At 37.2% G+C, this 27,918-nt stretch overlaps 2 protein-coding genes across 5 annotated transcripts in view; one reads left to right on the top strand and one right to left on the bottom strand.

Annotated features, from left to right (window-relative positions):
* PLEKHH2 (pleckstrin homology, MyTH4 and FERM domain containing H2) overlaps positions 1-27,918 on the bottom strand; it is a 129,635-nt gene that overhangs the window by 87,663 nt on the left and 14,054 nt on the right. For 2 of the 4 annotated variants that reach the window (XM_077134105.1, XM_077134108.1), the window contains exons 2-3: positions 20,294-20,456; positions 9,290-9,352 (exon numbers count right to left, since the gene is read on the bottom strand). In XM_077134105.1, coding sequence (XP_076990220.1) covers positions 9,290-9,352; positions 20,294-20,428 — 198 coding nt within the window. In that variant the 5' untranslated portion in view covers positions 20,429-20,456. The remainder of the gene's footprint in view (positions 1-9,289; positions 9,353-20,293; positions 20,457-27,918) is intronic. The other 2 variants (XM_077134106.1, XM_077134107.1) reach the window with 1 other exon arrangement.
* Positions 10,751-12,026, top strand: C1GALT1C1L (C1GALT1 specific chaperone 1 like). Its single transcript, XM_077134113.1, has one exon. It carries the CDS (start codon positions 10,841-10,843, stop codon positions 11,786-11,788), a length of 948 nt encoding a protein of 315 aa, XP_076990228.1. The 5' UTR covers positions 10,751-10,840; the 3' UTR covers positions 11,789-12,026.

Here is a 27,918-nt window from a genome sequence, read left to right as displayed (position 1 = left end):
TTGTCGAATGCCTTCTCTGCATCAATTGAGATGATCATGTGATTTTTCTGCTTTGATTTGTTGATATGGTGTATTACATTAATTGATTTTCTTATGTTGAACCATCCTTGCATACCTGGGATGAATCCTACTTGGTCATGATGTATAATTCTTTTAATGTGTTGTTGGATACGATTTGCTAGAATTTTATTGAGGATTTTTGCATCTGTATTCATTAGAGAGATTGGTCTGTAGTTTTCTTTTTTTGTAATATCTTTGCCTGGTTTTGGTATGAGGGTGATGTTGGCTTCATAGAATGAATTAGGTAGTTTTCCCTCCACTTCGATTTTTTTGAAGAATTTGAAGAGAATTGGTACTAATTCTTTCTGGAACGTTTGGTAGAATTCACATGTGAAGCCATCTGGTCCTGGACTTTTCTTTTTAGGAAGCTTTTGAATGACTAATTCAATTTCTTTACTTGTGATTGGTTTGTTGAGGTCATCTATGTCTTCTTGAGTCAAAGTTGGTTGTTCATGTCTTTCCAGGAACCCGTCCATTTCCTCTAAATTGTTGTATTTATTAGCGTAAAGTTGTTCATAGTATCCTGTTATTACCTCCTTTATTTCTGTGAGGTCAGTAGTTATGTCTCCTCTTCCATTTCTGATCTTATTTGTTTGCATCCTCTCTCTTCTTCTTTTTGTCAATCTTGCTAAGGGCCCATCAATCTTATTGATTTTCTCATAGAACCAACTTCTGGCCTTATTGATTTTCTCTATTGTTTTCATGTTTTCAATTTCATTTATTTGTGCTCTAATCTTTGTTATTTCTTTCCTTTTGCTTGCTTTGGGGTTAGCTTGCTGTTCTTTCTCCAGTTCTTCCAAATGGATAGTTAATTCCTGAATTTTTGCCTTTTCTTCTTTTCTGATATAGGCATTTAGAGCAATAAATTTCCCTCTTAGCACTGCCTTTGCTGCGTCCCATAAGTTTTGATATGTTGTGTTTTCATTTTCATTCGCCTCGAGGTATTTGCTAATTTCTCTTGCAATTTCTTCTTTGACCCAGTCGTTGTTTAGGAGTGTGTTGTTGAGCCTCCACGTATTTGTGAATTTTCTGGCACTCTGCCTATTATTGATTTCCAATATCATTCCTTTATGGTCCGAGAAAGTGTTGTGTAAGATTTCAATCTTTTTAAATTTGTTAAGACTTGCTTTGTGACCCAGCATATGGTCTATCTTTGAGAATGATCCATGAGCACTTGAGAAAAAGGTGTATCCTGCTGTTGTGGGATGTAATGTCCTATAAATGTCTATTAAGTCTAGTTCATTTATAGTAATATTCAGATTCTCTATTTCTTTGTTGATCCTCTGTCTAGATGTTCTGTCCCTTGATGAGAGTGGTGAGTTGAAGTCTCCAACTATTATGGTATATGAGTCTATTTCCCTTTTCAGTGTTTGCAGTATATTCCTCACGTATTTTGGGGCATTCTGATTCGGTGCGTAAATATTTATGATTGTTATGTCTTCTTGTTTAATTGTTCCTTTTATTAGTATATAGTGTCCTTCTTTGTCTCTTTTAACTGTTTTACATTTGAAGTCTAATTTGTTGGATATTAGTATAGCCACTCCTGCTCTTTTCTGGTTGTTATTTGCATGAAATATCTTTTCCCAACCTTTCACTTTCAACCTATGTTTATCTTTGGGTCTAAGATGTGTTTCCTGTAGACAGCATATAGAAGGATCCTGTTTTTTAATCCATTCTGCCAATCTATGTCTTTTGATTGGGGAATTCAGTCCATTGACATTTAGTGTTATTACTGTTTGGATAATATTTTCCTCTAACATTTTGCCTTTTGTATTATATATATCATATCTGATTTTCCTTCTTTCTACACTCTTTTCCATATCTCTCTCTTCTGTCTTTTTGTATCTGACTCTAGTGCTCCCTTTAGTATTTCTTGCAGAGCTGGTCTCTTGGTCACAAATTCTTTCAGTGACTTTTTGTCTGAGAATGTTTTAATTTCTCCCTCATTTTTGAAGGATAATTTTGCTGGATATAGGAGTCTTGGTTGGCAGTTTTTCTCTTTTAGTATTTTAAATATATCATCTCACTGTCTTCTAGCTTCCATGGTTTCTGCTGAGAAATCTACACAAAGTCTTATTGGGTTTCCCTTGTATGTAATGGATTGTTTTTCTCTTGCTGCTTTCAAGATCTTCTCTTTCTCTTTGACCTCTGACATTCTAACTAGTAAGTGTCTTGGAGAACGCCTATTTGGGTCTAATCTCTTTGGGGTGCGCTGCACTTCTGGGATCTGTAATTTTAGGTCTTTCATAAGAGTTGGGAAATTTTCAGTGATAATTTCTTCCATTAGTTTTTCTCCTCCTTTTCCCTTCTCTTCTCCTTCTGGGACACCCACAACACGTATATTTGTGCGGTTCATATTGTCCTTGAGTTCCCTGATACCCTGTTCAAATTTTTCCATTCTTTTCCCTATAGTTTCTGTTTCTTTTTGGAATTCAGATGTTCCATCCTCCAAATCACTAATTCTATCTTCTGTCTCTTTAAATCTATCATTGTAGCTATCCATTATTTTTTCTATGTTTGCTACTTTATCCTTCACTTCCATAAGTTCTGCGATTTGTTTTTTCAGTTTTTCTATTTCTTCTTTATGTTCAGCCCATGTCCTCTTCATGTCCTCCCTCAATTTATCGATTTCATTTTTGAAGAGGTTTTCCATTTCTGTTCGTATATTCAGCATTAGTTGTCTCAGCTCTTGTGTCTCATTTGAGCTATTGGTTTGTTCCTTTGACTGAGCCATATTCTCAATCTTTTGAGCGTGGACAGTTATCTTCTGCTGCTGGCGTCTGGGCATTTATTCAGATTTCTCTTGGTGTTGGACCCAGCAAGGTTGTAATATTTTTCTGTGAAATCTCTGGGTTCTGTTTTTCTTATCCTGCCCAGTAGGTGGCGCTCGTGGCACACGTTTGTCTGCGGGTCCCACCAGTAAAAGGTGCTGTGGGACCTTAAACTTTGGAAAACTCTCGCCGTCCTGGGGGTTCGCTAGCCGAAGCGGCTTGAGCCGGCCCGGGGTCTGAACGCAGGGAGGGTTGCTGGTCGCCGCAGCCAGGGAAAGAGCCCGTCCGAATTTCCTAGTCGGCCCTGGGCAACAAGCATGGCGGGAGGGCGCCAGCGGCAGCGGCCCGCCCGAGAGAGTGCACGTTCCCCGGGAGTCACGGGGTCACCGTTCTCCGCGGCCTGGGGGTTTCCGATCCAATTCTCTCAGTTGGTCCGGGGGCTGCGCGTGGTGTGGGCGCCAGTCGCCTTGGTTTCAGGGGACCACCTCTCCAATTCTCCCAGCCGGCCCGGGAAGGGGGAAGGGAGTAACTCCGGCCGCTTGCCACCCTGCCCGGTAAGGCCCGCGCGCCTCGGCGATCTCACCCGAGCTGCTTCTCTCAGCCAGCCAGCCGTTCCAGGATGGGGTACACTGTCTTTTTTATCTCTGTTGTGGCTTTGGGCGCTTTCTGTATCGTTTCTACTCCCCTAGTAGGTGTCCTGGAGAAGAAACTAAGATCCGCGCGTCTTACTAAGCCGCCATCTTCCAGGAAGTCTCCAATCACGGTATCTTTTTGTTTAAAAGTGGAGCACATGGAATTAAAACATTTTTACACCTGAATCATCAAAAAGGACAACTTCTCTACTAAACTTATCAAGATCAGTGGTTGGGCCCTGACAGCTGCTCACTGCCACGGTTTGCTTCCCTTAAATTGGGACTGGGGATTCTTTTTTCTCTTAAGATCCAGTAAATAAGAGGAAAAACATTAATTTAAAATCAAAAATAAAATAATTAATACAGTTTAATTTTCAGTGATCAACAAATTTGCAACATACATGAATCAAGAATTTTAAATTAAAAAAATGTACAACAAAATCATTCTCTCTTTCTTATTTTTCTCCTTTCTAGTTAAGGGAGAGAAAGGAAGAGAAAGGAAAGACAGGGGAAGAATAGACAGACAAAAAAAACCAATCATCAAATACACATGAAATGACAAGAGGCTCCAAATAGCTAAAACCACCTTGAAACAGAAAAAACAAAGTTGCAGAACTCATAATCCCAAATTCCAAAACTTACTACAAACCATAGTAATGAGAACAATGGTATAAAAAGAAAGGAATCAAACTGAGAGTTCAAAAATAAGGCCACACATCTATGGCCAACTGATTTCTGAAAAGGGTGCCAAGTCCACTCAATGGGAAAGAACAGTCTCTTCAACAAATGGTGCTGGGAAAACTGGATGTTGACAAGCAAAATTATGAAATTGGACTCCTAGATCACACTGGATACAGAAATTAACACAAAATGGAACAAGGACTAAACATAAGAGATGAAATCATAAAAGATAGTAGAAAATGTAGGGGAAAGTCTTCAGGACATTGTGTTAGACAATGGATTTTTAGCTCTGACACCAAAAGTATGAGTAACAACAGCAACAAAAAATCGATAAAATAGCCTTCATTAAAATAAAAAACTTTTGTGAATTAAAAGACATTATCAAGAAAGTGAAAAGTCAACCACAGAATGGGATAAATAATTGCAGATAATGTATCTGATAAGAGTTTAATGTCTAGAATATATAAAGAACTCCTAAAACTCAACAAAAAGACAATCCAATTAAAAAATGGGCAGAGAACTTGAATAGAAGTTTCTCCAAAGAACATACCATAATCACATGAAAAGATGCTCAATATCATTAGCCACTAGAGAAATGCAAATCAAAACCATGAGATGCCACTTCATACCATTAGGACAGCTATTTTTTAAAAAAGGAAAATAAGTGTGAGTAAGGACGAGAAGAAACAGGAACCCTTGTACATCGCTGGTGGGGATGTAAAATGGTGCAGCCGCTATGAAAAACAGTTTGGCGATTCCTCCAAAAATTAAACATAGAATTACCACATAGCCCAGAAATTCCACTCCTAGGTATATATCCAAAATCAGATAAATCAGGTTTCAAACAAACAAAATCAGGTTTCAAACAGATACTTGTACCCCAATGGGCTACAGTCAAAAGATTGAAATAATGCAAATGTCCATCGACAGATAAAGGAATAAACAAAATGTAGCATATACAATGGACTACTAATCAACCATAAAAAGAAATACAAGGAATGAAGAACTAATATATGTTATAACATGAATGAACCTTGAAAACATTATGCTTTGTGAAATAAGCCAGACACAAAAGGACAAATATTCTATGAACCCACTTATGTGAAATACCTAGAATAAGCAAATTCATAGAGACAAAAAGTAGGTTAGAGGGTACCAGGGGCTGGGGTTGGTGGAATGGAGAGTTATTGTTTGATGGTGAAAGGGTTTCTGTTTTGGGTGATGAAAATGTTTTAGTAATAGAAAGTGGTGATGGGAGCTCAACGTAGTAAAAATAATTAATCCCACTGAATTGTACATTTAAAAGTGGTTAAAATGGCAGATTTTAAGTTATATATTTGTTACCACAATTTAAAAAAGAAGAAAAAAAATGAGGACCAAAAAAAGAAGAGACCGAGAGATATAGAGAGGTACCCCTGGGCACAGAGGTAATGAGGAATGTCACTAGGAAAGACCAGCGTTTGGTCTCAGGCCATCCCCTGTCATTACCTACCTCCCCATAACCTACAACAAAGAAGAAAATAAAGAAAAAAGAAATAAATTGCTCACCTGAAATATGGACCTGAAGTCTATGTGTTTACACACATTGAAATAATGGTATTCTAGGAACCCTGGGGAAAAGCTGTGTTAAATTAACCTTGAAATTTGCCTTGCTGACAATTTTATAGGCATCTTCTACAATTGCCTTGGGCTTGTTTTCTCTCAGGTTATATCTTACACTCATCTTCTCCTATCTTGGTAGACTCATTGGGACATTCTAAAATAAGAAAAAAATGTTTCGAGTGCCTTATCTTTATGTTTCTAGACAGAGATCATTATTAGATCTCAAAAGATAAGTTCTTATGAAGATATATTCAAACCGTGGAAATGGCATATTTGATGTACACATAATTTTCATATAAAGAATCTAAGACAATGAAGAGAACTTAGATTAACATTCTTTTCAACATTAACTTAGTAAGAATGGCTAAAATAAAAAACACCAACAATGCTAAGTATTGGCAGGGATGTGGAGCCACTGGAATCTCACACAATGGGAATATCACCTGTTATGTCCACTTTGGAAAACCGTTTGGCAACATGTACTAAAGTAAACATTTACCTACCCACTGACCCAGCAGTTCCACTCCTGGATATATACTCAATTGAAATATGAACATATATCCACCCAAAAATAAGTACAAGAATGTTCACGGTAGCTTTATTCTTAAGAACCAAAAACTGAAAACGAACTAAGATTTGGTAGTACGCCAAGTAAAAGGCAGAAAACATGACAAACTTAGAATAATAAATTTAATATAAACTTCTTGAAAGAAATAATTTTGTGTTTAAACCTTTTGAAATTCTTAGCTCAAGTGAATTTGACAGATTTTTTCCAAAAATATGAAGCTATGGATTTAGAATCATCAGATAAAACTTAGGTCTGGACAGGCCCAACCAAACCACTCATTTTACTCCTGGCAAGGTCCAGAAGGCTTAAGTGAGTTTGCAAACATTAAAAAATAAAAGTGGTACAATCGTTTAAGTAAAATTATGTCTAGTCACAGAATCTATGAAAAATTTTTAGTACTAATAAACGAGTTCAGCAAGGAAGCAGTATATAAGATCAACATGCAAAAATCAAATGTATTTTTATATACTTGCAATAAACAATCAGAAAATGAAATTAAGAAAACAATTACATTTACAATAGCACCCCAAAGAATAAAATACCAAGGAATAAACTTAAACAAGGAATTAAAAGACTGCTACAAAGAAAACTTTAAAAATTTGCTAAAAGCAATGAAAGGAAACCTAAATAAATGGAAAAATATCCCATATTCAGAGATTAGAAGATTTAAATATAAGACTTAAACATAAAGATAGCAATATTCCCTAAGCACCTACAGACTCAGTACACTCCTTATCAAAATTCTAATGGCCCTTTTTGGTTTTTGTAGAAGTGGAAAAGTTCTGCTCAAATTCATATGGAACCACAAGGGGCACAAAACAGCCAAAATGATCTTGAAAAAAGAATAAAGTAGCAGGGCTCACACTTCCAACTTTCAAAACTTACTACAAAGCTACAGTACAAAAACAGCGTGGTACTGGTATATAGACAGACTGAATTGGAAGTCTAGAAATAAACCCACACATTTATAGCCAATTGATTTTCACAAGGATGACAAGACCATCAATGGGAAGGAACACTCTTTTAAACAAATGGTGCTGGGACAACTGGATAGTAACATGGACAAGAATGAGGTTGGATCTCTACCTCACACCAAATATAAAAATGAACTCAAATGGATCAAAGACCTAAAATAAGAGCTAAGTCTATAAAACATGTAGAATAAAACATTGGGGTAAATCTTCATGACCTTGGATTTAGCACCAGTTTCTTAGCTATGACACCAAAAGCACAAGTAACAAAAGAAAAAATAGAGTATCAAAATAGAAAACTTTTTTTCTTCAAAGGAAACCATCAAGAAAGTGAAAAGACAACCCACAGAATAGGAGAAAATATTTGTAAATCCTATACCTGTTAAGGGACTTGGATCCAGATTATATGAAGAATGTTTACGTCGCAACAATAAAAAGACAAATAACCCAATTAAAAATGGGCAAAGGATCTGAATACACCCTCCTCCAAAGAAGACATATAAATGACCAACAAGCATATGAAAAGATGCTCAACATCATTCGACATCAGGGAAAATCTCACAATGCGATACCACTTCATATCGAGAAGGATGGCTAGAATCACAAAAGTCAGATAATAATAAGCATTGACAACAATGTGGAGTAATCGAACACTCAGACACTGCTGGTGAGAATGTAAAACTAGACAACTTTGGAAAACAGTGTGGCAAGTTCCTGAAAGAGTTAAACACAGAGTTACAATATGACCCAGCAATTCCACTCCTAGGTAAATAAACACCCAAGAGAAATGAAAACCTATATTCATACAAAAACTTGAATGCGGATGTTTACCACAGCATTATTTATAATAGCCAAAAGGTAGGAACAACTCAATGTCCATCAACTGATAATGGATAGACAAAATGTGGCCTATCCATGCAATGGAATATTATTCTGCCATAAAAATAAACATAGCAGTGCCTGCCCATGCAAAAAAAAAAATAATAATAATAAAGAAAGAAAGAAAAAGAAAAAGAAATTAGAAACATAAATGAAGGACTAATGCTTGTCATAAAATGGATGAACCTTGAAAACATTATACTAAGAAGAAGAAGTCAGTCACAAAAGACCACATGATTGAGAAGGGGGAGGGACAATACGTAAAGGGTACAGGGTTGCTTTTGAAAGCGATGAAATAATCTGAAATTTACTGTGGTGATGATTGCACATAGCTGTGACTATACTAAAAACCAAGAATTTCACACTTTAAGTGAATTATATCATATGTGAATTATAAAGTTATTTTAAAACTGCAATCATTCCTAATTGCACAATTTAAACAAATTTCAGCTAAAATTTTCAGATGTTTTCCGTCAGTCTTTTTTCTTTTAATTCTTATGTTTGGCCTTTCACCCACATAACTAATAACATATTGCATACAACATTTTGTATATTTCTTTCCTAATAAAACCCTAAGCATTTTTCCATGTAAGTACATACCCTTTGTAATCATTACTTTTAATGGTTGTTTATTATTTCACAGAGTGGATATAATTAACTCATTCATTCCCCTATAATATGACATTCATATTATTTCCAGCTCTTTATTACAATAAATAAAGCTGCTGTGAACATGTTTATATAGAAAATTTTATTTTGGTTAGGATTAACAACAGGACATATTTTATTTTTAGAAGATGAAACTTTCTAATGAAAGTCATTTTTTCCTCTTTAAAATTTATAAATGGGAAAAACAGGTCTCCAGATTTCATCGTGTGGCCCAGATAGAAAGGTTGTGACGCGTCCCTTTTAAAGAAAAAATACTTTAAATTTTCAATGAGAGCGAAAGTAGTGGAGCTGTCATTGGGAAAAAATGGGAAAAACAGGGTAAGATTCTCCATTTTCTCTATGGATCAAGTCAAAATCATATGATGTACAGGAAAACTGAGAACTATCCTCCTATTTCAGGGAAAACAATCTTTATATTGGTAGAGGCAGAAAAAAATAACTAAAATTATACTCTACCTGTTGGAAAGCTTTTTCCGCTTGACGTTCAGCATCAATAACTTGTCTCTCAAGCTGCTGCATCTGTAAGGTGAGTGGGAAAATATTAAAATTCATATTCCCCTTTTGGAAAGAGACTTAAAAATCTCACAACATCATAAATTTCTTTAAATATATTCAAACATATTCCACTGGATATGTATTAATGCAATTAGCGTACTGAATGTTCTTTTCATATTCAAAAATGGATCAAACAAAATGTCAAGGGTTTAATACTTTGCATACAATGAAATATATACCACATGAGTATTCATCACTAGAAGTTTCTTCATTGGAGAGTGTAACGGTTTGAAGCTATATATACCCCAGAAAAAGTTCTTAAATTTAATCCATTCTTGTGGGTGTGAACCCATGGTAAATTGGACCTGTTGATGAGGTTACTTCAATTAAGAAGTAAAGCAGGATGGGTCTTAATCCCATTACTGGAGTCCTTTATAAGAGAATGAAATTTAGACTCTTTAAAGAGAGAGATAACCACAAACAGCAACAAAGCCTGAAAACTTAGAAGAACCTGGAAGAAAAGGGAGAGATGAAGAGACCTTGCCATGTGCCTTGTCATATGAAAACTAATGACCAAGGTTCACCAGCAGCCATCCCCAGAATGCCACAGCGTTCAAGGAGAAAGCATCGCTTTGATGCCTTGCTTTTAAGCTGATAAATCCCCACTGTCTAAATTAACTTGGACCCATTTCGCGGTATTTACTCAAGCAGCCTAGGAAACTAAAACAGATAGTAAATTGGAAATGACTGGTCGACATATATTAAGAATGATAAATTGAAAGAAAAGGAAGACCTCACACGTCAGAGTTGATATTTATCAAAAAAGTGTAAAGATGTCAGGGAAGTGATTTATTCGCTTGAGTCCCAGAGATGATGCAAAGAGTACAGAAGAGATTCTTTGATTAAACACGCAAATATCTACAAAAGTGCAGGACACAGAACATTGAAAAAAAAACAGGCAATTTAAAAAAATTTCTGTAGAAAACAAAAAGTTCAGAGATTTAAAGCAAAGTACTAAAATGAATATTATAAATAAAAGAAATGAAAGCCCTATAAAGGACCCAATGAGAATTAACATACATGATATGTGTACCAGGCAGTAAATAACACAAACCATAACGTAAAACTCAATTTCAAATTCCTTTTTTTTCTCAGCTTTCTCATATCCTCCGTTAAAATATGCTGAAATCTGGACACTTCAGATGCAATCTATGCTCATTTTCGCTTTCATTGTTTGGTATTTGGCAAGTCCAGCACTTGGAGTGCACCCTCCAACTCTCGCAGCACGGGCTCGCGCACGGGCTCGCGCACGGGCTCGCGCACGGGCTCGCGCACGGGCTCGCGCACGGGCTCGCGCACGCGTACTCTCCGGGTCCCAGCCCCGCCTACTTCTCTACACCACCGAGGAGTGGCCTCCAGAAGCTAGAGCGGCCCTATCTGGAGTGCAAGAGCGACCCGATCCGACGCTGCGTGCTGCGTTTGACGCACAGAGAGGTCTCAACGCCTGGGAGAATGGATTCCCCTAGATGGGGGTCGTTTGTTAAGGGTGTGCTGTTCGGGAGCATTTCCTGTGTTTTGATCACTATGTTTGGCCAAATTACCGTTCGCCACAGAGGCAGATCTCAAGATCACGAGCACCATCATCTTCTAGCACCTAACAGAGAAGATTTCTTAAAAATTTCAGAATTTCAGCGCTTGCAGCTTCGTAAAAGTATCCGCGTTTACTGTATCATCTTTGGAGAATCCAAACATGAGCATTACTGGGCTGTACTGAAAGAGACTTGGACCAAACACTGTGACAAAGCAGAGCTCTACGGTACTAAAACTGATAATTCGTTCAATACAGAAACAAATGATCCGTGGACACAAATGAGGGATACGTATAAACATGTCTTTAAAAATTATGGCGACAACTACAGTTGGTTCTTTCTTGCACGCCCCACTACTTTCGCTGTCATTGAAAATTTAAAGTATTTTTTGTTTAAAAGGGACGCGTCACAACCTTTCTATCTGGGCCACACGATGAAATCTGGAGACCTCGAGTTCGTGGCTGTGGAAGGAGGGATTGTCTTAAGTATAGAGTCAATGAGGAGACTTAACAGCCTCCTCAATGACTCTGGAAATTGTGTAGATCAAAGTGTGATTTGGAAATTATCTGAAGATAAGCAGCTGGCAGTCTGCCTGAAATACGCGGGAGTTCTTGCAGAAAACGCAGAGGATTCGCAAGGAAGAGATGTATTTAATACAAAACCAATTAGACAGCTTATTCACGAGGCAGTGCCTGTTAACCCTCAACAAGTAGTAGAAGGCTGCTGTTCAGATATGGCCATTACTTTTAATGGATTGTCTCCCCCCCAAATGGAAGTAATGATGTATGGCGTGTACCGGCTCAGAGCATTTGGACATCATTTCAATGACACACTGGTTTTCTCACCTCCAAATGGTTCTGTAAATGACTGAGGGGTAGGGAATAATAATAGAATTGTGCTAGTAGCAAGTGGCTACAGAGCACCTGAAATGTGGCTAGTCCAAATTAAAATATGGTGAAATGAAAAATACATACTTCATTCAATAATGCATATATATTTTCAAAGACTACAAAATAAGGAAAATATCTCAGAAATTTTTTTATATTGACTGTATGGTGAAATGATATTTTGGATACACTGCATTAAATAAATTATACTATTAACATTAATTTCACCTGTTTCTTTTTCATTTTAGTAATATGGCTATTAGAATATTTAAAATTACATATGTGATGCTATTAGATAGTGAAGGCCTAGAACTCTCAGTTGTCACCACATATGGCACCACATAATTGCCTGTCCACTAGATGTTTTTTTTTTTTTTCTTTTTTTATCTGAAAAGGCAGTTTTCTTCAGGGATCTAGACTCTAATAAATAGCTATTTCCCAAGTGCATTCTCTGGACCTCAGGTCACATTTAATTTCTGTGGAAATATTTTAAATATTCAATAAGCAAGTATTGTTGTCTAAAAGTATTACTGAGTTTTTATTGTTATAGACCATGACACTATGTAGTGGCAGTTGGGCAAGCATCTTTCCTGTCTAGGATATTCCTTAAACTAAAAAAGCCCACTGGGAAACACACACCAACATCACATTCTTCCACAAATGGCAATGTGCTGACAGTTGTCACCTCTATAATGTAACTAACTGGATTATATTTTCAGGGGTTTTTGGCACTCGTAGAGGCTTTTGAATATTGTTAGGGTTGGTAGGAGAAACAAAAATCCACAAAAAGTTTGCTATTGTGTAAAATTTTGCTAGTGAAAAAAACACTAAATAGCTTCTTTTTTTTTTCACATGGGCAGGCTCCAACAATCGAACCCAGATCTCTGTCATGGCAGGCGAGAACTCTGCCAGTGAGCCACCATTGCCTGCCCTAAATAGTTTCTTAAGAGGAAATCTTGTCAGCTATTTCTGAAATGTTTGGTTTCTAATGATAGCAGTGATGGCAGGAACCTTGTCTGTTTGATTCACCATTATACACCAAATAGAGTGCATACAGTTGGTACTTTTATATTATGAATTATTGAAGGAAATGTCAGAGTAGTCTGTTAACTGGAAAGAACCCAGCATATGAAAGACAGTATCATTATTTTTACCATGGCCATATTTAACCAATCAAATAACTTTTTTTCTGCTCTAATGGCCTTATATTTTCTATTTTGTACTATTTTCCAAATGACATTGTAAATTGCTTGAAAACAGAATTCATTTGTGAGTACCCTCTGTATATCCTCCATAGCACCATATCTTGCACATACCAGTATTCTGATAACTCAGCAAAATTCTAGAAGCCTTAGTAGCTTCTGGAATTATTTAGCAAGCAGTAACCTAGAAAAAAATGCTCATTTTCATTATAAAAAGCATAACACGTACACACACAAGTGTGGCATTTAACAGGACTTCGAATGCAAGGTTATAAGTAGGCTTAATTCGCTGGACATAATAATTGTTTCTCTGTATGTGTATGTCTTTGAATACAAGTTTATTGAAAGTACGGGTTCAGAAATCATTTTTTGCTTTTTCAATAAAAATGGGAGTAGTCTTTGAAATAGTAATGTAAGGAAATTTGGAAAGAGCACTAAATTGGAGGCAGATCTAAATTTGAATCCAGATTCACTATTTGCTGTTACAAAGGGCAAGTCATTTAACTTCTCTGAGAATCCATTCTTTACCTGTAAAATGATAATGACAACACTTATCTCACAGCGTTGATGTGAAGATTAAACAGGATAGTGTCAAGCATAGTATCTAATAATAGTTGTTTAATGAATGTCTTTTGAATCTGTTTGCTGAATTAAGAACAGAAGCTTGATAGAAATCTCTGAAGCAGCATATTTCTACCACATGCATGTATTGTTTTTATGAATAACTTTATTTCATCTAGCATGGCTTAGTTTAAAATAAACGACTCAAAAGGTCTGGGTTCTAGTTCCTATTCTACTGCTTACCAACGTTTTGACATTGGTCTCTGTGTATAAAAATGGAGATAACACACTCGGCCTACTTCACAAGATGTTGTGAGGAAAATAATTTTAACATGTAAAAGTGAGGTGTAAAAGCTGTTGGTATTTCATTAATTAAAGATATGGTGGTAGTGGTGGTAATGTTATAATTGGATTGATAAAAAGAAAAGCCACAAATATACAAAACAGGAGACTGTCTAAATATATAAATCACAGTATATCCACACAGTTAGATACTATACAGTCACTAAAAATATACCTGGATAGGTGAAATTATATGATATATGAGATTTGCTTTAATATAACATAGGAGGGGAGAAGTGAGTCAGGGTATAGAAGAAACAATATTGGCCCTGAATGGGCAATTGTTAAAGCCAGGTACATGGGGGCCCATTATAATATTCTGCTTACTTCTATATGTTGGAAAATTTCTTTATTAAAATGTTTTAAAAATATACATAAGATGTAAATAACATATTGAAAGATACACGTAAATGATGTGTGATATAATAATATATATAAATGACATATTGGGGGAAAGGTCTGCAAAACAGTAATTTATATTTTAACCTCATTTTTGTTAAAAAAAAATGTCTATTTATGGAAGGATATTTACTAAAGTATTATCTTTATCTTGGTATTGGGATAATGGAGAAAACATACTGTATCAAGCATGATGAGGAGCCAGGGGAAGTTTTATGGAATTGAAAAAAGGAAGAGAGAAATGGGGGAGAAGAGTGATAGAGATGAAGATGTTAGAGCCTTAGATTTGAAACAGTAGCCGAATGTCAATCAAATGTAATTCCGCACATTCAGCAGGGCTGGTTAGAAAATTAAGAGGAATATTCCTATATGTGGAATTAGAGAGGGTATGAGTGAATTGAAAAAAGACCCAAATGCTGATATAAGCATCTAACTAGATGACAACTGGGATGATGCCACTGCTAATCAGGAGGTCATTAGTGGCCTTTGTGAGATCAGCTGCCATGTGGAGAATCAATATCATAAACTAGAAATGCAAGAGTCTGAGTGAATTAGAGTAACTGCTAGGGGTAGACAGCCACCGAAGATGGCCACCATCAACGGCTCCCTGCCCTTTAGGCACATGCTGCTCCTCACATTAAGAAGTGGTGTCCATTTCCCCACCCCTTGAATCTGGGATAGTGTGAGACATGTCTTGACTCACAGAATGCAGCAGAAGTGATAAAGTGCCATTTGGGGGTCTAGCCTGTAAGATACCTGAGGTTTTAACTTATAGCATGCTACCATGCTATAAAAAAACACGTAGTATACTACTAAAATGATGAGACAGCATGTGAAGAGAGAGAGAGACCATATTTGAGGGAAACCAAGGTGCCAGACATGCCAGTGAAGCTTTCTTGGACCTTTCAGCTCAGCCCAGGCCTGCTGAATGCAGCTGAGTTACACCAGGTAACACCAAACAGAACAGAACAATTCAGCTCTGAACCTCATAATCAGAGAAATAATAAATCATTTGCATTTAAGCCTCTTATTGTGGGATGTTTATTACATACCAATAGAGAATGGGAAATTCTACTACTTCAAAAAACTTCATGGCTAGGGAAAAAGGAAACAGGACATTAGCATGAAGGTAAGCTTAAGTAAAAGGTATGGGAGACAAACATATTACAGGCAAAAGGCAAGGAGAGAGGGGTAAAGGGTAGATTTAAGATATGAAAAGAAGTGTGGGATAATGGTGGGCATATCCTGCAGGAAGTAGGAGGGAATAAGATAAAGAGCAAAGGCGAGAGGAGTCATTTTTAGAAAGAAACAGGACCAATTTTCTCATTAAGAGAAAAGAAAAGAAGAAAAAAATGAACATAGATAGCAGAAATAAAGTTAAATGGGAAGATACGGTATAGATTTTTGGACAGGGTGGTTCTATAAGTTCATACTTTGTGGTACTCCTGTCCAAAATATATAGCAAATGAATTTTACAAAATCCATTTACAAAAGGTAATATTAAAAAATTAAAGATTGAAAATGGAAAATTAAAGAGTCAGAGAAGGGCTGAATTCACAGGTCTGCTGGGCATCAAGTCCAAGGGCAGGCAGATACTGCCAGGAATTTGGCTGATATGGGCAACAGGAATAAAAAGAGCTTCAAGTGAAGTGGAAAACCACAGGATCACGATTTGAAACAAGAAGGTGAAAGTGGACTCTGCAGTTTATGACAGGAAGAAGAAATAAGCTGCTGCAAATTACTACCTAAGATTACATCTTACATGAAACTGGATAGTTAGTATAGCAGAAGGACTATATACAGATTTTCAATAGTAATTAAGTCAAGCCACCTACTGTCACAATGCCTGAATTTGTGGTATTCCTAGGAACAACAGAAGGCAGGTGCCCCAAGCTACCAGTATAAGACATGGTTCTCCCCTGTGGCTGGAGGTGTGGGAAAGTAAGTCCAAACTGCTAACAAGTAGGGCTGAAAAAAGAGGGATGGGGATTAATGAAATGGGCAAAGGGAATGAAAAGGGAGAGAGAAAAAGGAACTGAATTTCCACTCAAGATAAACTTGCAAGAATTAAACTAGAAATCAGTAAGAAATATAACTGAAAAATACCCAAATATTTGGAAATTGAACAACAGATTTCTAAATAATGCATAAGTCAAAGAGGAAATAACAAGGGAAATTTTAAATATTTTAAAATTTAATGAGGAAATGGGGTAAGATGGCAGTGCAGGGAGGTGTGGAATTTAGTTAGTCCTCTATGGCAGCTAGCAAATGGTCAGGAACTGTCTGGAACAACTGCTTGGGGGACTTCCATGACAGGACACACATCATACACTAGTCTAGAATAGGTGAAAGGGCTGAGATCACAACACAGAACTGTAAATAAAATCTACCAAACTGTGGAGGCTGGCAACCCTCCCCCACTGGCATGATGGACTGTTCTGGAGACACTTCCCTGTGGGGAAAAGGAAGCAGTTTCTACTAGGAACAAGACAAGAAGAGCAAGCAAGCTCCAACTGTGGACATGATTAACAAATGTGGACTGCTCAATACAAGCTCTGAGCACAAAAGGAATCCTAAGGTCTCTTGTGGCATAGAGGAGTGGGGCTAACAAGAACCCCCACCCTGAGGTTTTTAGAGTTTGCTGAGCTTAGAATACTGGAAGAGAGGTTGTGCCTCCCAAAAAGGGACACAGAGCCAGGTACCAAATCTGGCTCTTGATTGGAAAATTAAGGAGAATGAGAAAAGCTCAGTAAAAGATTTGTTTTTAAACTTTTTAGCAACTTATTAAAAAAAGTCTCAGGCATTTTTAATTCCAAGCACTGTCCCAGGCAAGGGTAGAATTAAGGGATGTCTGAGAGACAAAATAACTAGTCAAGTGAAGGAGATAATTCCTTAAAGGGCAGATTTTCCCCCAAGAAAAAGGGGGGAGGGGTGCAGCAATCAGGGCCCAGCACAAGAGAGCTGAAAAATTTTGATCAGTTAAACAAAAGCTATGCTAGAGAACTAGAATAAATTGAAATGAATGTCAAAGAACAGATGGAAAACAAAGCCAACTAACAAGAAAACTCTAGGAAAAAGAGAGAAAATGACCTCCAGAATAAACTAATCAAGGACATGAGATGCCTAGACATTAGCAAAAAATCACAAGTCATACTAGGAAGAATGAATATATGACCCACTCAAAGGAACAAACTAACATTTCATATGTGATACAAGAGTTAAAATAACTAATTAAAGATGTTCAAACAAATCTTCTAAATCAAACCAATGAGGTAAAGGAAAATATGGCAAAAGTGGTGGAAGATAAAAAGAAGACACTGTGTGACCATAGAGAAGAACTCAAAATCTTGGGAAAAAATGGCAGAACTTATGGGAATGAAAGGGACAATAAAAGAGATGAAAACACAATGCAGACACACAACAGTAGATTTGAAGAGGCAGAAGAAATGATTAGTGAACTAGAGGACAGAACATCTGAAATACTTTACATAAAAGAATTGATAGAGAAAAGAATGGGAAAATAGGGGTAGTATCTCAGGGAACTGAGTGACAACATGAAGCACGCGAATATCTGTTTTATGGGTGTCCCAGAAAGAGAAGAGAAGGGAAAGGGGGCAGAAAGAAAATGGAGGAAATAATCACTGAAAATTTCCCAACTCTTACGAAAGATATAAAATTACAGATCCAAGAAATAAAATGTACCCCAAACAGAAGAGATCTGAATAGACCTACTCCAACACACTTACTAATCAGATTGTCAAATGTCAAAGACAAAGAGAGAATTCTGAAAGCAGCAAGATAAAAGAGACCCATCACATACAAGGGAAGCTTAATAGGACTATGTGCGAATTTCTCAGCAGAAACCATGGAGGTGAGAAGGCAGTGGGATGATATATTTGAGATACTGAAAAAGAAAAAACTGCCAACTAATAATTCCATAGCCACCAAAACTGTCCATCAGAAATGAAAGAGTGTTTAAAATATTTTTCAGACAAACATACTGAGCGAGTCTGTGAACAAGAGACCTGCTCTACAAGAAATACTAAAGGGAACACTACAGACATAGGAAAAGACAGGAAAGAGAGGTTTGGAAAAGACTATTGAAATGAAGATTATCAGTACAGGAGATAGAAAGAGGGTAGAGATTGGGCATTTGATGCTGATGGAGTACAGAATATTGAACAGGATTGACTGTAAAGTATAATGAACAAGCTGGGTGTGAGTATTGTTGAACGAGGAAGGCTAGGGGCATGTATGACACCAAAAGGAAAGACAGAGGATAAAAATTGGAACTATATAACTTAGCAAAATCTAGAATGGACAATGGTGATTAAATTTACAAATATAAGAAATTTTTACATGAGAGAGAACAAATGAATGTCAACGTGGCAAGGTATTGAAAGTGGGGTGGTATATGGAAAAAAAATACAATCAATTCAAACTAGGGTCATAATTAACAGTAACACTGTAATATGCTTCCATTAATTATAGCAAGGGCAACATACCAAAGCTAAATGTCAATAAGACGGGGATATAAGGGAGGGCTGTGGGATTCTTGTTGCTGTTTCTTTTTACTTTTTTTTTTTTTTTTAATTCTTTCATTGCTTTCCTCTTCTTTCTTTGTGGAAGAAATGGAAATGTTCTCATATAGATTTTGGTGGTGAATACATATACCAGGAGCCACTGATTGCTTACTTGGGATGGATTGTATGGTGTGTGAATAAAACTGCTCAAAAAAATAAACAGAAAGATACAAGTGCTGGAGAAGATGTGGAGAGAGAGAGAGAGGTACCTATTCACTGTTCATAGGAAAGTAAAATGTTGCAGTCCCTCTGAAGGGCAGTGTGGTAGTTCAACAGGAGGCTAAGTATAAGGTTGCCATAGGATCCTACCCCATTATTAGGTTTATACTAGGAAGAATTGAAAGTAGGACATAAATAGCAGAAAGTTCCTAGCTTGTAAGCACTTATGTAAGTCATATCTATACCTGAGGTTTTCTTTTTTTTTTAATTTAAAATTTTTTTAAAAATATACCAAAAACTACCAAATGCAAACATTCTTAACTTTTGATCATTCCATTCTACATATATAATCAGTAATTCACAATATCATCACACAGTTGCATATTTATCATTATGATCACTTCTTGGAACATTTGCATCTATTCAGAAAAAGAAATAAAAACACAACAGAAAAAGATTCATACATACCATACCCCCCCCACCGACCACCAGCACTTCAATCTAAATTTATTTTAACATTTGTTCCCCCAATATTCATTTTTATTCCATATGTTTTATTCATCTGTTGTTAAGGTAGATAAAAGGAGCATCAGACACAAGGTTTTCACAACCACACAGTCACACTGTGAAAGCTGTATCATTACACAATCATCTTCAAGAAACATGGCTACTGGAACACAGCTCTACATTTTCAGGCAGTTCCCTCCAGCCTCTCCATTACATCTTAACTAACAAGGTGATATCTATTTGATGCATAAGAATAACCTCCAGGATAATCTCTCAACTCTGTTTGGAATCTCTCAGCCATTGACACTTTATTTTGTCTCATTTCTCTCTTCCCCCTTTTGGTCGAGGTTTTCTCAATTCCTTGATGCTGAGTCTCAGCTCATTCTAGGATTTCTGTCCCATGTTGCCAGGAAGGTCCACACCCCTGGGAGTCATGTCCCACGTAGACAGGGGGAGGGCGGTGAGTTTGCTTGTTGTGTTGGCTGGAGAGAGAGGCCAAATCTGAGCAACAAAAGAGGTTCTTGTGGGGGTGACTCTTAGGCCTAATTTTAAGTAGGCTTGACCTACCCTTTGTGGGGTTAAGTTTCATATGAACAAACCCCAAGATTGGGGGCTCAGCCTATAGCTTTGGTTGTCTGCATTGCTTGTGAGAATATCAAGAATCAACTTCGGGAAGTTGAATTTTCCCCCCTTTCTCACCATTCCCCAAAGGGGACTTTGCAAATACTTTGTTTACCTGAGTTTTAACTGTGATTTCTAAATTCAGGATTGCTGAGCTCTTTGTATAACCTGGTCGTTCCCTGGAACTCTGTGTATCTGTGTGATACCTGAGACTCAGAGTTAAGAGTTCTGTAGCTCTGAAAGTCAGCATTACTCCATACAGCAACTGTTTAAAGAAGCTGAAAAAGAGATCAAACTACAATTAGGGATATGAAATGTACTTTGTTAGGACTAAGGTAAATCAGAATACAGGATAATGGATGATAATTTAAAATTTCAACTTCTATGAGAGACCAAAGGAAGAGATGTTTATTTGGTACAAAATTTATATTTTCTGTAGCACACTATCTCATTTAACCTGTATGGTCAGTTTATTTAAACAACATATTAACATGGAACCTAAAATAGAGAATGAAATCTTGTTATTCTTTACAGGTTAATATAATACCCCGATACATCCCAGAGTATTTTGAACAGAAAACAGCAAAGTTTTTATAAAGGTACCTTGAGGGACTACAAAAATGTGGAAATATTAAACTTCCCCACCTCGGGAACTCCTGATATTCTTGCAAGCATTGGGGCCTCCTAATTTAATAAGTTAAGCCCTTGATCTTGGGGCCTGCCCTTATGAAACTTATTCCTGCAAAGAAGAAACTAAACCTACATCTAATTAAGTCTAAGAGTTAGAACCCCTTAGAACCTCTTTTGTTGCTCAGATGTGGCCTCTCTTTCTCAGCCAACTCTGCAAATGAACTCACTATTCTACCCCCTCTACCTGGAACATGACTCCCAGGGGTTTTGAGTCTCCCTGGCAACATGGAACATGACACCCAGGGATGAGCCTGGCCCTTGCATCATGTAATTGGGAATGACTTCTTGACTAAAGTGGGGGGAAAAAAATGAAACAAAAACAAAGTTTCAGTAGCTGTGAGATTTCAAATAGAATTGAAAGGTAATTCTGAAGGTTATTCTTATGCATTACATAGATATTCCTTTTTAGTTTCTATTGTATTAGAAAAGTTAGAAGAAAATACCTAAAACTGTTGGACTGTAATCCAGTAGTCTAGATAGTTTTCATTGCGTGACTGATTATGAAAACCTTGTGACTGATACTCCCTTTATCCAATATATGGCAGATGAGTAATAAAATAAAGACAAAAAGTAGATAAATAATATGAGGGATAAGAGGGATGTGATATTTTCATTTTTTTCTTGGAATAATGAAAATGTTTTAAAATTGATTGTGGTGATGGATGCACAACTAATATGGTGATACTCTGAGTCATTGATTGTATACTTTGGATGGATTATTCGGTGTGTGACTATATCGCAGTAAAATTTCATTTAAGAAATTTTATGAAACGAAAGTAAACAAAAATGTGTAGGATGCAACTAAAGTAGTACTTAGAGAGAAATTTATAGCATTGAATACTTAAAGAAAAATGAATAAAGCTCTCAAACCAGTAATCTAAATTTTCACCATATGCCAGTTTGAAACTGTTGTGTACCCCAGAAAAACCATGTTCTTTAATCTTCCTTCAATATTCTTGGTTGGGATCTTTTTGATTAAGTTATTTCCATGGAGATGCGACCACCCAATTATAGGAGGGATCTTCTGATTACGTGGTTTCCATGGAGAATGGTCTCCAGCTGTGTTAGTCAGGGTTCTCTAGAGAAACAGAAGAGATCTGTCAAATATGATATTTATAAAGGTGTCTCACACAACCATGGGAATATAAGAGTCCAAAATCTGTATGGCAGGCTGTGAAGCTGGTGGCTCTGATGAAGGGTCTTAGTTAGTTTTGCAGATATAATCAGCCACAGATGCAATAATGGACTATTTACTTAATACACCAGTGTATTAGTTAGGGTTCTCTAGAGAAACAGAATCAACAGGAAATATTCATAAATATAAAATTTATAAAAGTGTCTCACATAACTGTGGGAATGTACAGTCCAAAATCTGTGGGGCAGACTGTGAAGCTGACGATTCCAATGGAGGGCCTGGGTGAAATTTACAGGAGAAGCCCGCTGGCTGAAGCAGGAAGAGAGCCTATCTCTTCTGAATCCTTCTTAAAAGGCTTCCAGGGATCAGATTAAGCAGAACTCATTGCAGAGGACACTCCCCTTGGCTGATTACGCATGGAATCAGCTGTGGATGCAGCGACGTGATCATGATTTAATTCTATGAAATGTCCTCATAGCAACAGACAGGCCAGCACTTGCCCAACCAGACAAACAGGTACCACCAATTGGCCAAGTTGACACATGAACCTGACCATGACAACCAGCCTTCCAGTTTACCAACCAGCCACGAAACATCTTTGCAGCAACAGTCAGGCCATTGTTCCTGACCAGACAACTGGGCATAATCATTTGGCTAATTTGACACCAGAACCTAACCTTCACACCACTCATTCTAGGTGGAGTTGTTTACTAGAGCCTTTTAAGAGGTAACCATTTTGGAAAAAGCTTCAGAGCCCACATAGCCAGAGACCATTGGGATGCAGAAGAAAACACCCCTGAGGAAGTGCTTTGAAATGAGAGGCCTGGAGAGAAAGCTAGCAGATGTCACCATGTGCCTTCCCAGCTGACAAGTTTTCTGGACCCATCAGCTTTTCTTGAGCCAAGGTATATTTCTCTGGATGCCTTAAATTAGGACATTTTCATGGCCTTAAAACTGTAAACATGCAATTTAATAAATTCCATTTTTAAAAGCCATTCCATTTCTGGTACATTGCCTTTTGGCAGCTTTAACAAACCAATATACACCATAAGAAACTAGAAAAATAAGAGCAAATTAAATGCAAAGTCAACAGAAATAATGAAGTAATAAAGATAAGAGAAGAAAGCAATGAAATTGAAAATATAAAAATAGAGAATATAAATGAGCTCAAAGCTGTTTCTTTTCAATATAACTGATAAGTCTCTAAACTGACTGATAAGTCAAAAACGAAAGAAAAGAAAAATTATCAATATTAATAATAAAAAAACAGGATATACACTACAGATTCCTCTGTCACCAAAGGGATAACATATGTATTAATCAGAGTCCTCTAGACAGAAAGAACTGATGCAGATATATACGTATGTAAATATCATGAGATTTACAACAGGAATTGACTTACATGACCATGGGGATTGGCAAGTCTGAAATCCATAGGGCACACCACAAGGTGGGAACTCCAATGAAGGTTTTGATGATTTACCCAGCAGAAACTGGTTGAGGTAGAGCTAGAAATTGTTCCTTCTGACTGTGGAAATCATCAGTTCCCCCTTTAAGGCCTTCAACTGATAGGATGACAGTTTTAACATTGCTGAAGGCACGCTCCTTTGTTGATTAGAGATGTAATCAGCCACAGATGCAATCAACTGACTAAGGATTCAAATCTACTAAAAATCCTCATGTAAAAATCAGTCCAATGCTTGCTTGACTAAACAACTGGACACTATAACCTAGCCAAGATGGCAAATGAACTCAGTCATTATGATAAGGGAACGTTTTGAACAACTTTATGCAATAAATTGGACAATTTGAAAGAAATAGATGTGCTCTTTGGAAGACACAAAACACCAACACTCACTTAAGAAGAAATCTTTGCTTAATATGCATATGTATGAAAGAAAAGCATCTGCCATTAAAAATATTCCCACAAATGGCAACTTTAGGAAAAGCTGGCCTCATTAGTGAATTCTACTGAATATTTAAGGAAAAATAATATAAATTCAACACAAATGCTTCCAGAACATAAATGAGGTATGAGTGCCTTCGTGTAGGCCATTCAGGGTGAGTGCAAGAGAGAGCAGGTGGAAGCTGATACAGAGCATTCTATTAGTCAAAGCTAGTTACAGGACAGCCTAATTTTAAGGGAAGGGGAAACACCTCCTGATGGGAGAGGTTAATTTGCAATTATATGCTGTCCTATATCAGCTTTTGGACAAAAATAAGTATTATATAAGCAGGCCACTTGTACACTGACAAAATGAAGCAGTATATCTGATACCTACCACTTATTCACAAGAGTGAACACGGCAGCAAGTATACGGAGAGAAATCTGCTGCTGAGCTTGGATCCTACCACCAAACACAATACTCCACGATCACCTTATTGTTACAAGTACTTTATACAAATAAACTTGTCTAACAGATTGGTTAATTTAGGTAGAATACTTTAGGATCTTCACACTCAACTGAAATGCACAGAAACTCCCCATCAAATATCTCTCTCCTGATTTTTCCTTATAGACCCCCATGAAAAACTCTACCACCAAAATTTTAAAATTTATTTTGCAGTATTAAATAATATCTTTAATCAACAGCCAGAAAATGACATTTAAATTAGCCTGAAAAATCTCATTAGTATATGTATAATTTCCATTAGGTGTTTTGAAATATTAGGCAAGGCAATAGAGAGTAACTAAAGAGGCATATATGTATAATCTAAACAGGGTAATCGCTGCTGTGTGAAAGCATATGATGTGTTGTCCAGGAACGCCTCCTTCCTCGGAGAGCCTCTGACACTGCCTCAGGGAAATCACACGCACAGAAGGAAGGCAATGCGGCAGGAAATCTCAGAGGACGGCACTCATCAGGTGAAGGCAGCATTAAGTTATGTGGGCTGTGCTCATGCCAGAAGGGAAACTTCATATTCTTCACCTTTTCCTCTTCACTGAAAATCTAACCCTTAGTAATGAACCTTTCACTTCAACTTAAAAAGAAACTTTCCTTTTCTTTTCCTGACTCAGACAAATTACTAGTAATACTGTAAAGTAGGAAAACTATTTAACCCTCACATTTCTGAAGAGTTTATATTTGGCATATTAGAAATATTTCCAACATCATTCCTTAAATTCCTCTAAAGACCGCCTCTCCCACTTACAGAAGCACTTGCCTAAGACTTCAATAAGGCTTTTTTTCTTCACAGGCTTCAATATTGTAAGTTACCTGGAAATTGTGATGGTAAAAAAAAAAAGCTGTAAAAATAAATAGTTTTTTTTAATCCCATGTATTCTTCTACTCCATCTCCAAAAATTATAAGGTATATAGAATTGAAATCCATCTTTAATTATAAAAACACATATGTAATATCACATTTTCCCCAAAGCAATTCAGAAAGACATCTCCGATAATCTGTAATTATATTTCTTTAAGTAATTTCCTTTTATGCTATGGTAGTTTGGAGCTGTGTATACCCCAGAAAGGCAAGTTTGGGGAGTTGGTTCATTCCTGTGGTGTGAATTCATTATAGGTAGGATATCTTTTATGTGGCTGCTTCACTTGGGGTATAACCCACCTCGTTCAGGATGAGTCTTGGTCTTATTACTGGAGTCTTTTATAAAAGAAAAGAAGAAGGAGGGAGGGAGAAAGAGAGAGAGAGAGCACGACAGAGCAGCAGAGGGAGAGAGTGTGTGCACGTGCAATGGAAGTAAGAAGCTGAAATTGAGGAAACCTGGACAAGAAGGAGGGCCAAGCAGGCACCGCCATGTGCCTTGCCATGAAACAGAAGAGCTAAGGATTGTCGACAGCTGGTCTTTGGGAAGAAAGTATGACCTTGATGATAACTTGGCTTGGACATTTTTCCAGACTCTAATCAGGAGCAAACAGATTCCTATTACTTAAGCCACTCCGTTTAATGGTATTTGCTTTCAGCAACCTAGGAAATTAAAATATATACTTAACCAGTGATGCTGTGCTGCCGCTGCTTGTGTTGTTAATAATAGTGACTTCTATGTACCAGGTACCCTATTAACTGCAACACAAAAAACTTTAAAAGACCTAGGGTTTAATGTAAGCTCTGTTATTTATTAGCAGTGTGATATTGGGCATAATACTCAAATACTCTTAGCCTTAGTGTTAACATCTTTAAATTGGAGATGATGATAGTTACCTCACAGGGTTGCTGTGGGATTTAAACAAACTTACGTGTGTAGTAAAGGCTTAGAAACTACATGTTGGTACCTAGAATGAGCTGCTTATAGCCAGTGCTAATAGAACAGAACTAAGAATCAGAACTGTTGCAAAAAAGAGAAGCTGGCCAGAATTCCTGGCAAAGATTTGAAGGATCAAATTAGTATTCTCTTAAGAATCCTCAGCATTGGGCCTACAGCCATTTGGGGGGAAGGTCTGGGGAACGATTAGGGAGAAGCTCTGTGGCAGACTGCTCAGAACAAAAAGCCAAAGATTATAGATGGGATCAGACTGGTCTCTGGAATGCAGTATTTGAGTTGGAACTTAGAAGATGCTTTGAAAAATATTTACTGTTATGTAAATTGTTATTATTACACACATAACACACATCCGAATACACATGATACTTGCCCCAAGCAGAGATGGATTTATATGTCACATACTTTCATGAGTGGGTAGGTATATCAGAGAAAGGAAAGAATGTGGTAGATTGGAGAGGCCATACAAGGTAAAGGCTAAGCATTCAGTCTCTAAAAGCAGAATACCTGAACTCAAATCTTGGCTCTATTAGTTACATTTTGGTGCAAACTCAGACAAGCTAAATAACTTCTCCGTGCCCAAGGTTCCTCCTCTGTAAATACAGATAATCTCAGCATCTAACCTCATAGAGTTGTTGTGAGAATTAAGAGTTTCTATATATATAATATAAAACACTTAGAAGAATGTCTGGCACATAGTAAGTATCACTTACTTAATCCATAAAATGGTAACAATAAAGTTGATTATTTCATATAATAACTCAATGTTATGTACTGTGCTAGTTTGAAACTGTTGTGTACCCCAGAAAAGCCATGTTCTTTAATCCTCATTAAATGATGTTGGGTGGGATCTTTCTGATTAAGTTGTTTCCATGGAGGTGTGACCCACCCAATAGAGGGGGGGGACCTTTGGATTAAGTGGTTGCCATGGAGACGTGTCTCCACTCATTCAGGGTGGGACTGCTTACTGGAGTCCTTTAAGAGGGAATCATTTTGGAAAAAGCTTCAGAATCCACCTAGCCAGAGTCCTTTGGAGATGAAGAAAGTTAAACCCCCACCCTGGGGAAGCCTTGTGAAATGAGAGGCCTGGAGAGAGAGCCGGCAGACATTGCCATGTGCCTTCCCAGCTGACAGAGGTGTCCAGACACCAAAGTTCCCAACAGATGCCAGCTACGTGCCTTCACAGCTGATAGGGTTATTCCAGATGACATCAGCCTTTCTTGAGTGAAGGTAACCTCTTGCTGGTGCCTTAATTTGGACATTTTCATGGCCTTACAACTACAAACTTGCAACTTAATAAATTCCCTTTTTAAAAGCCATTCCATTTCTGGTATATTGTATTCCAGCAGCTTTAGCAAACTACAACAGATTTTGGTACCAGAGAAGAGGGGTGCTGGGGTATACAAATACCAAACATGTTGGAACAGCTTTTGAGATGGATAAGGGGAAGATTCTGGAAGAGCTACGAAGAGCTTGATAGGGAAGGCCTAGAATGCCTTGAAGATGTAACCAAGAAATCAGGATTTAAGGGATGATTTTGATCATTGAATCATTATATAGATAGTCCTTTTTTGCTTTCTGGTATATTGGAGTAGACAGAGAGAAATAACTGAAATCTCTAAGTTGTAACCCAGCTGCCTTGATCTCTGATAATGATTGTATAGCCATTATCTTATGTTCCTTTGATGGCAAAAAC

This window comes from Tamandua tetradactyla, chromosome 17, assembly GCF_023851605.1.
Source record: "Tamandua tetradactyla isolate mTamTet1 chromosome 17, mTamTet1.pri, whole genome shotgun sequence".
In the NCBI taxonomy this organism is placed as follows: Eukaryota; Metazoa; Chordata; class Mammalia; order Pilosa; family Myrmecophagidae; genus Tamandua; species Tamandua tetradactyla.
This window is presented reverse-complemented; position numbering and strand designations above follow the sequence as displayed.

Coding starts and splice junctions, on each gene's coding strand:
- C1GALT1C1L (XM_077134113.1), top strand. CDS start 10,841: ATGGATTCCCCTAGATGGGGGTCGTTTGTTAAGGGTGTGCTGTTCGGG.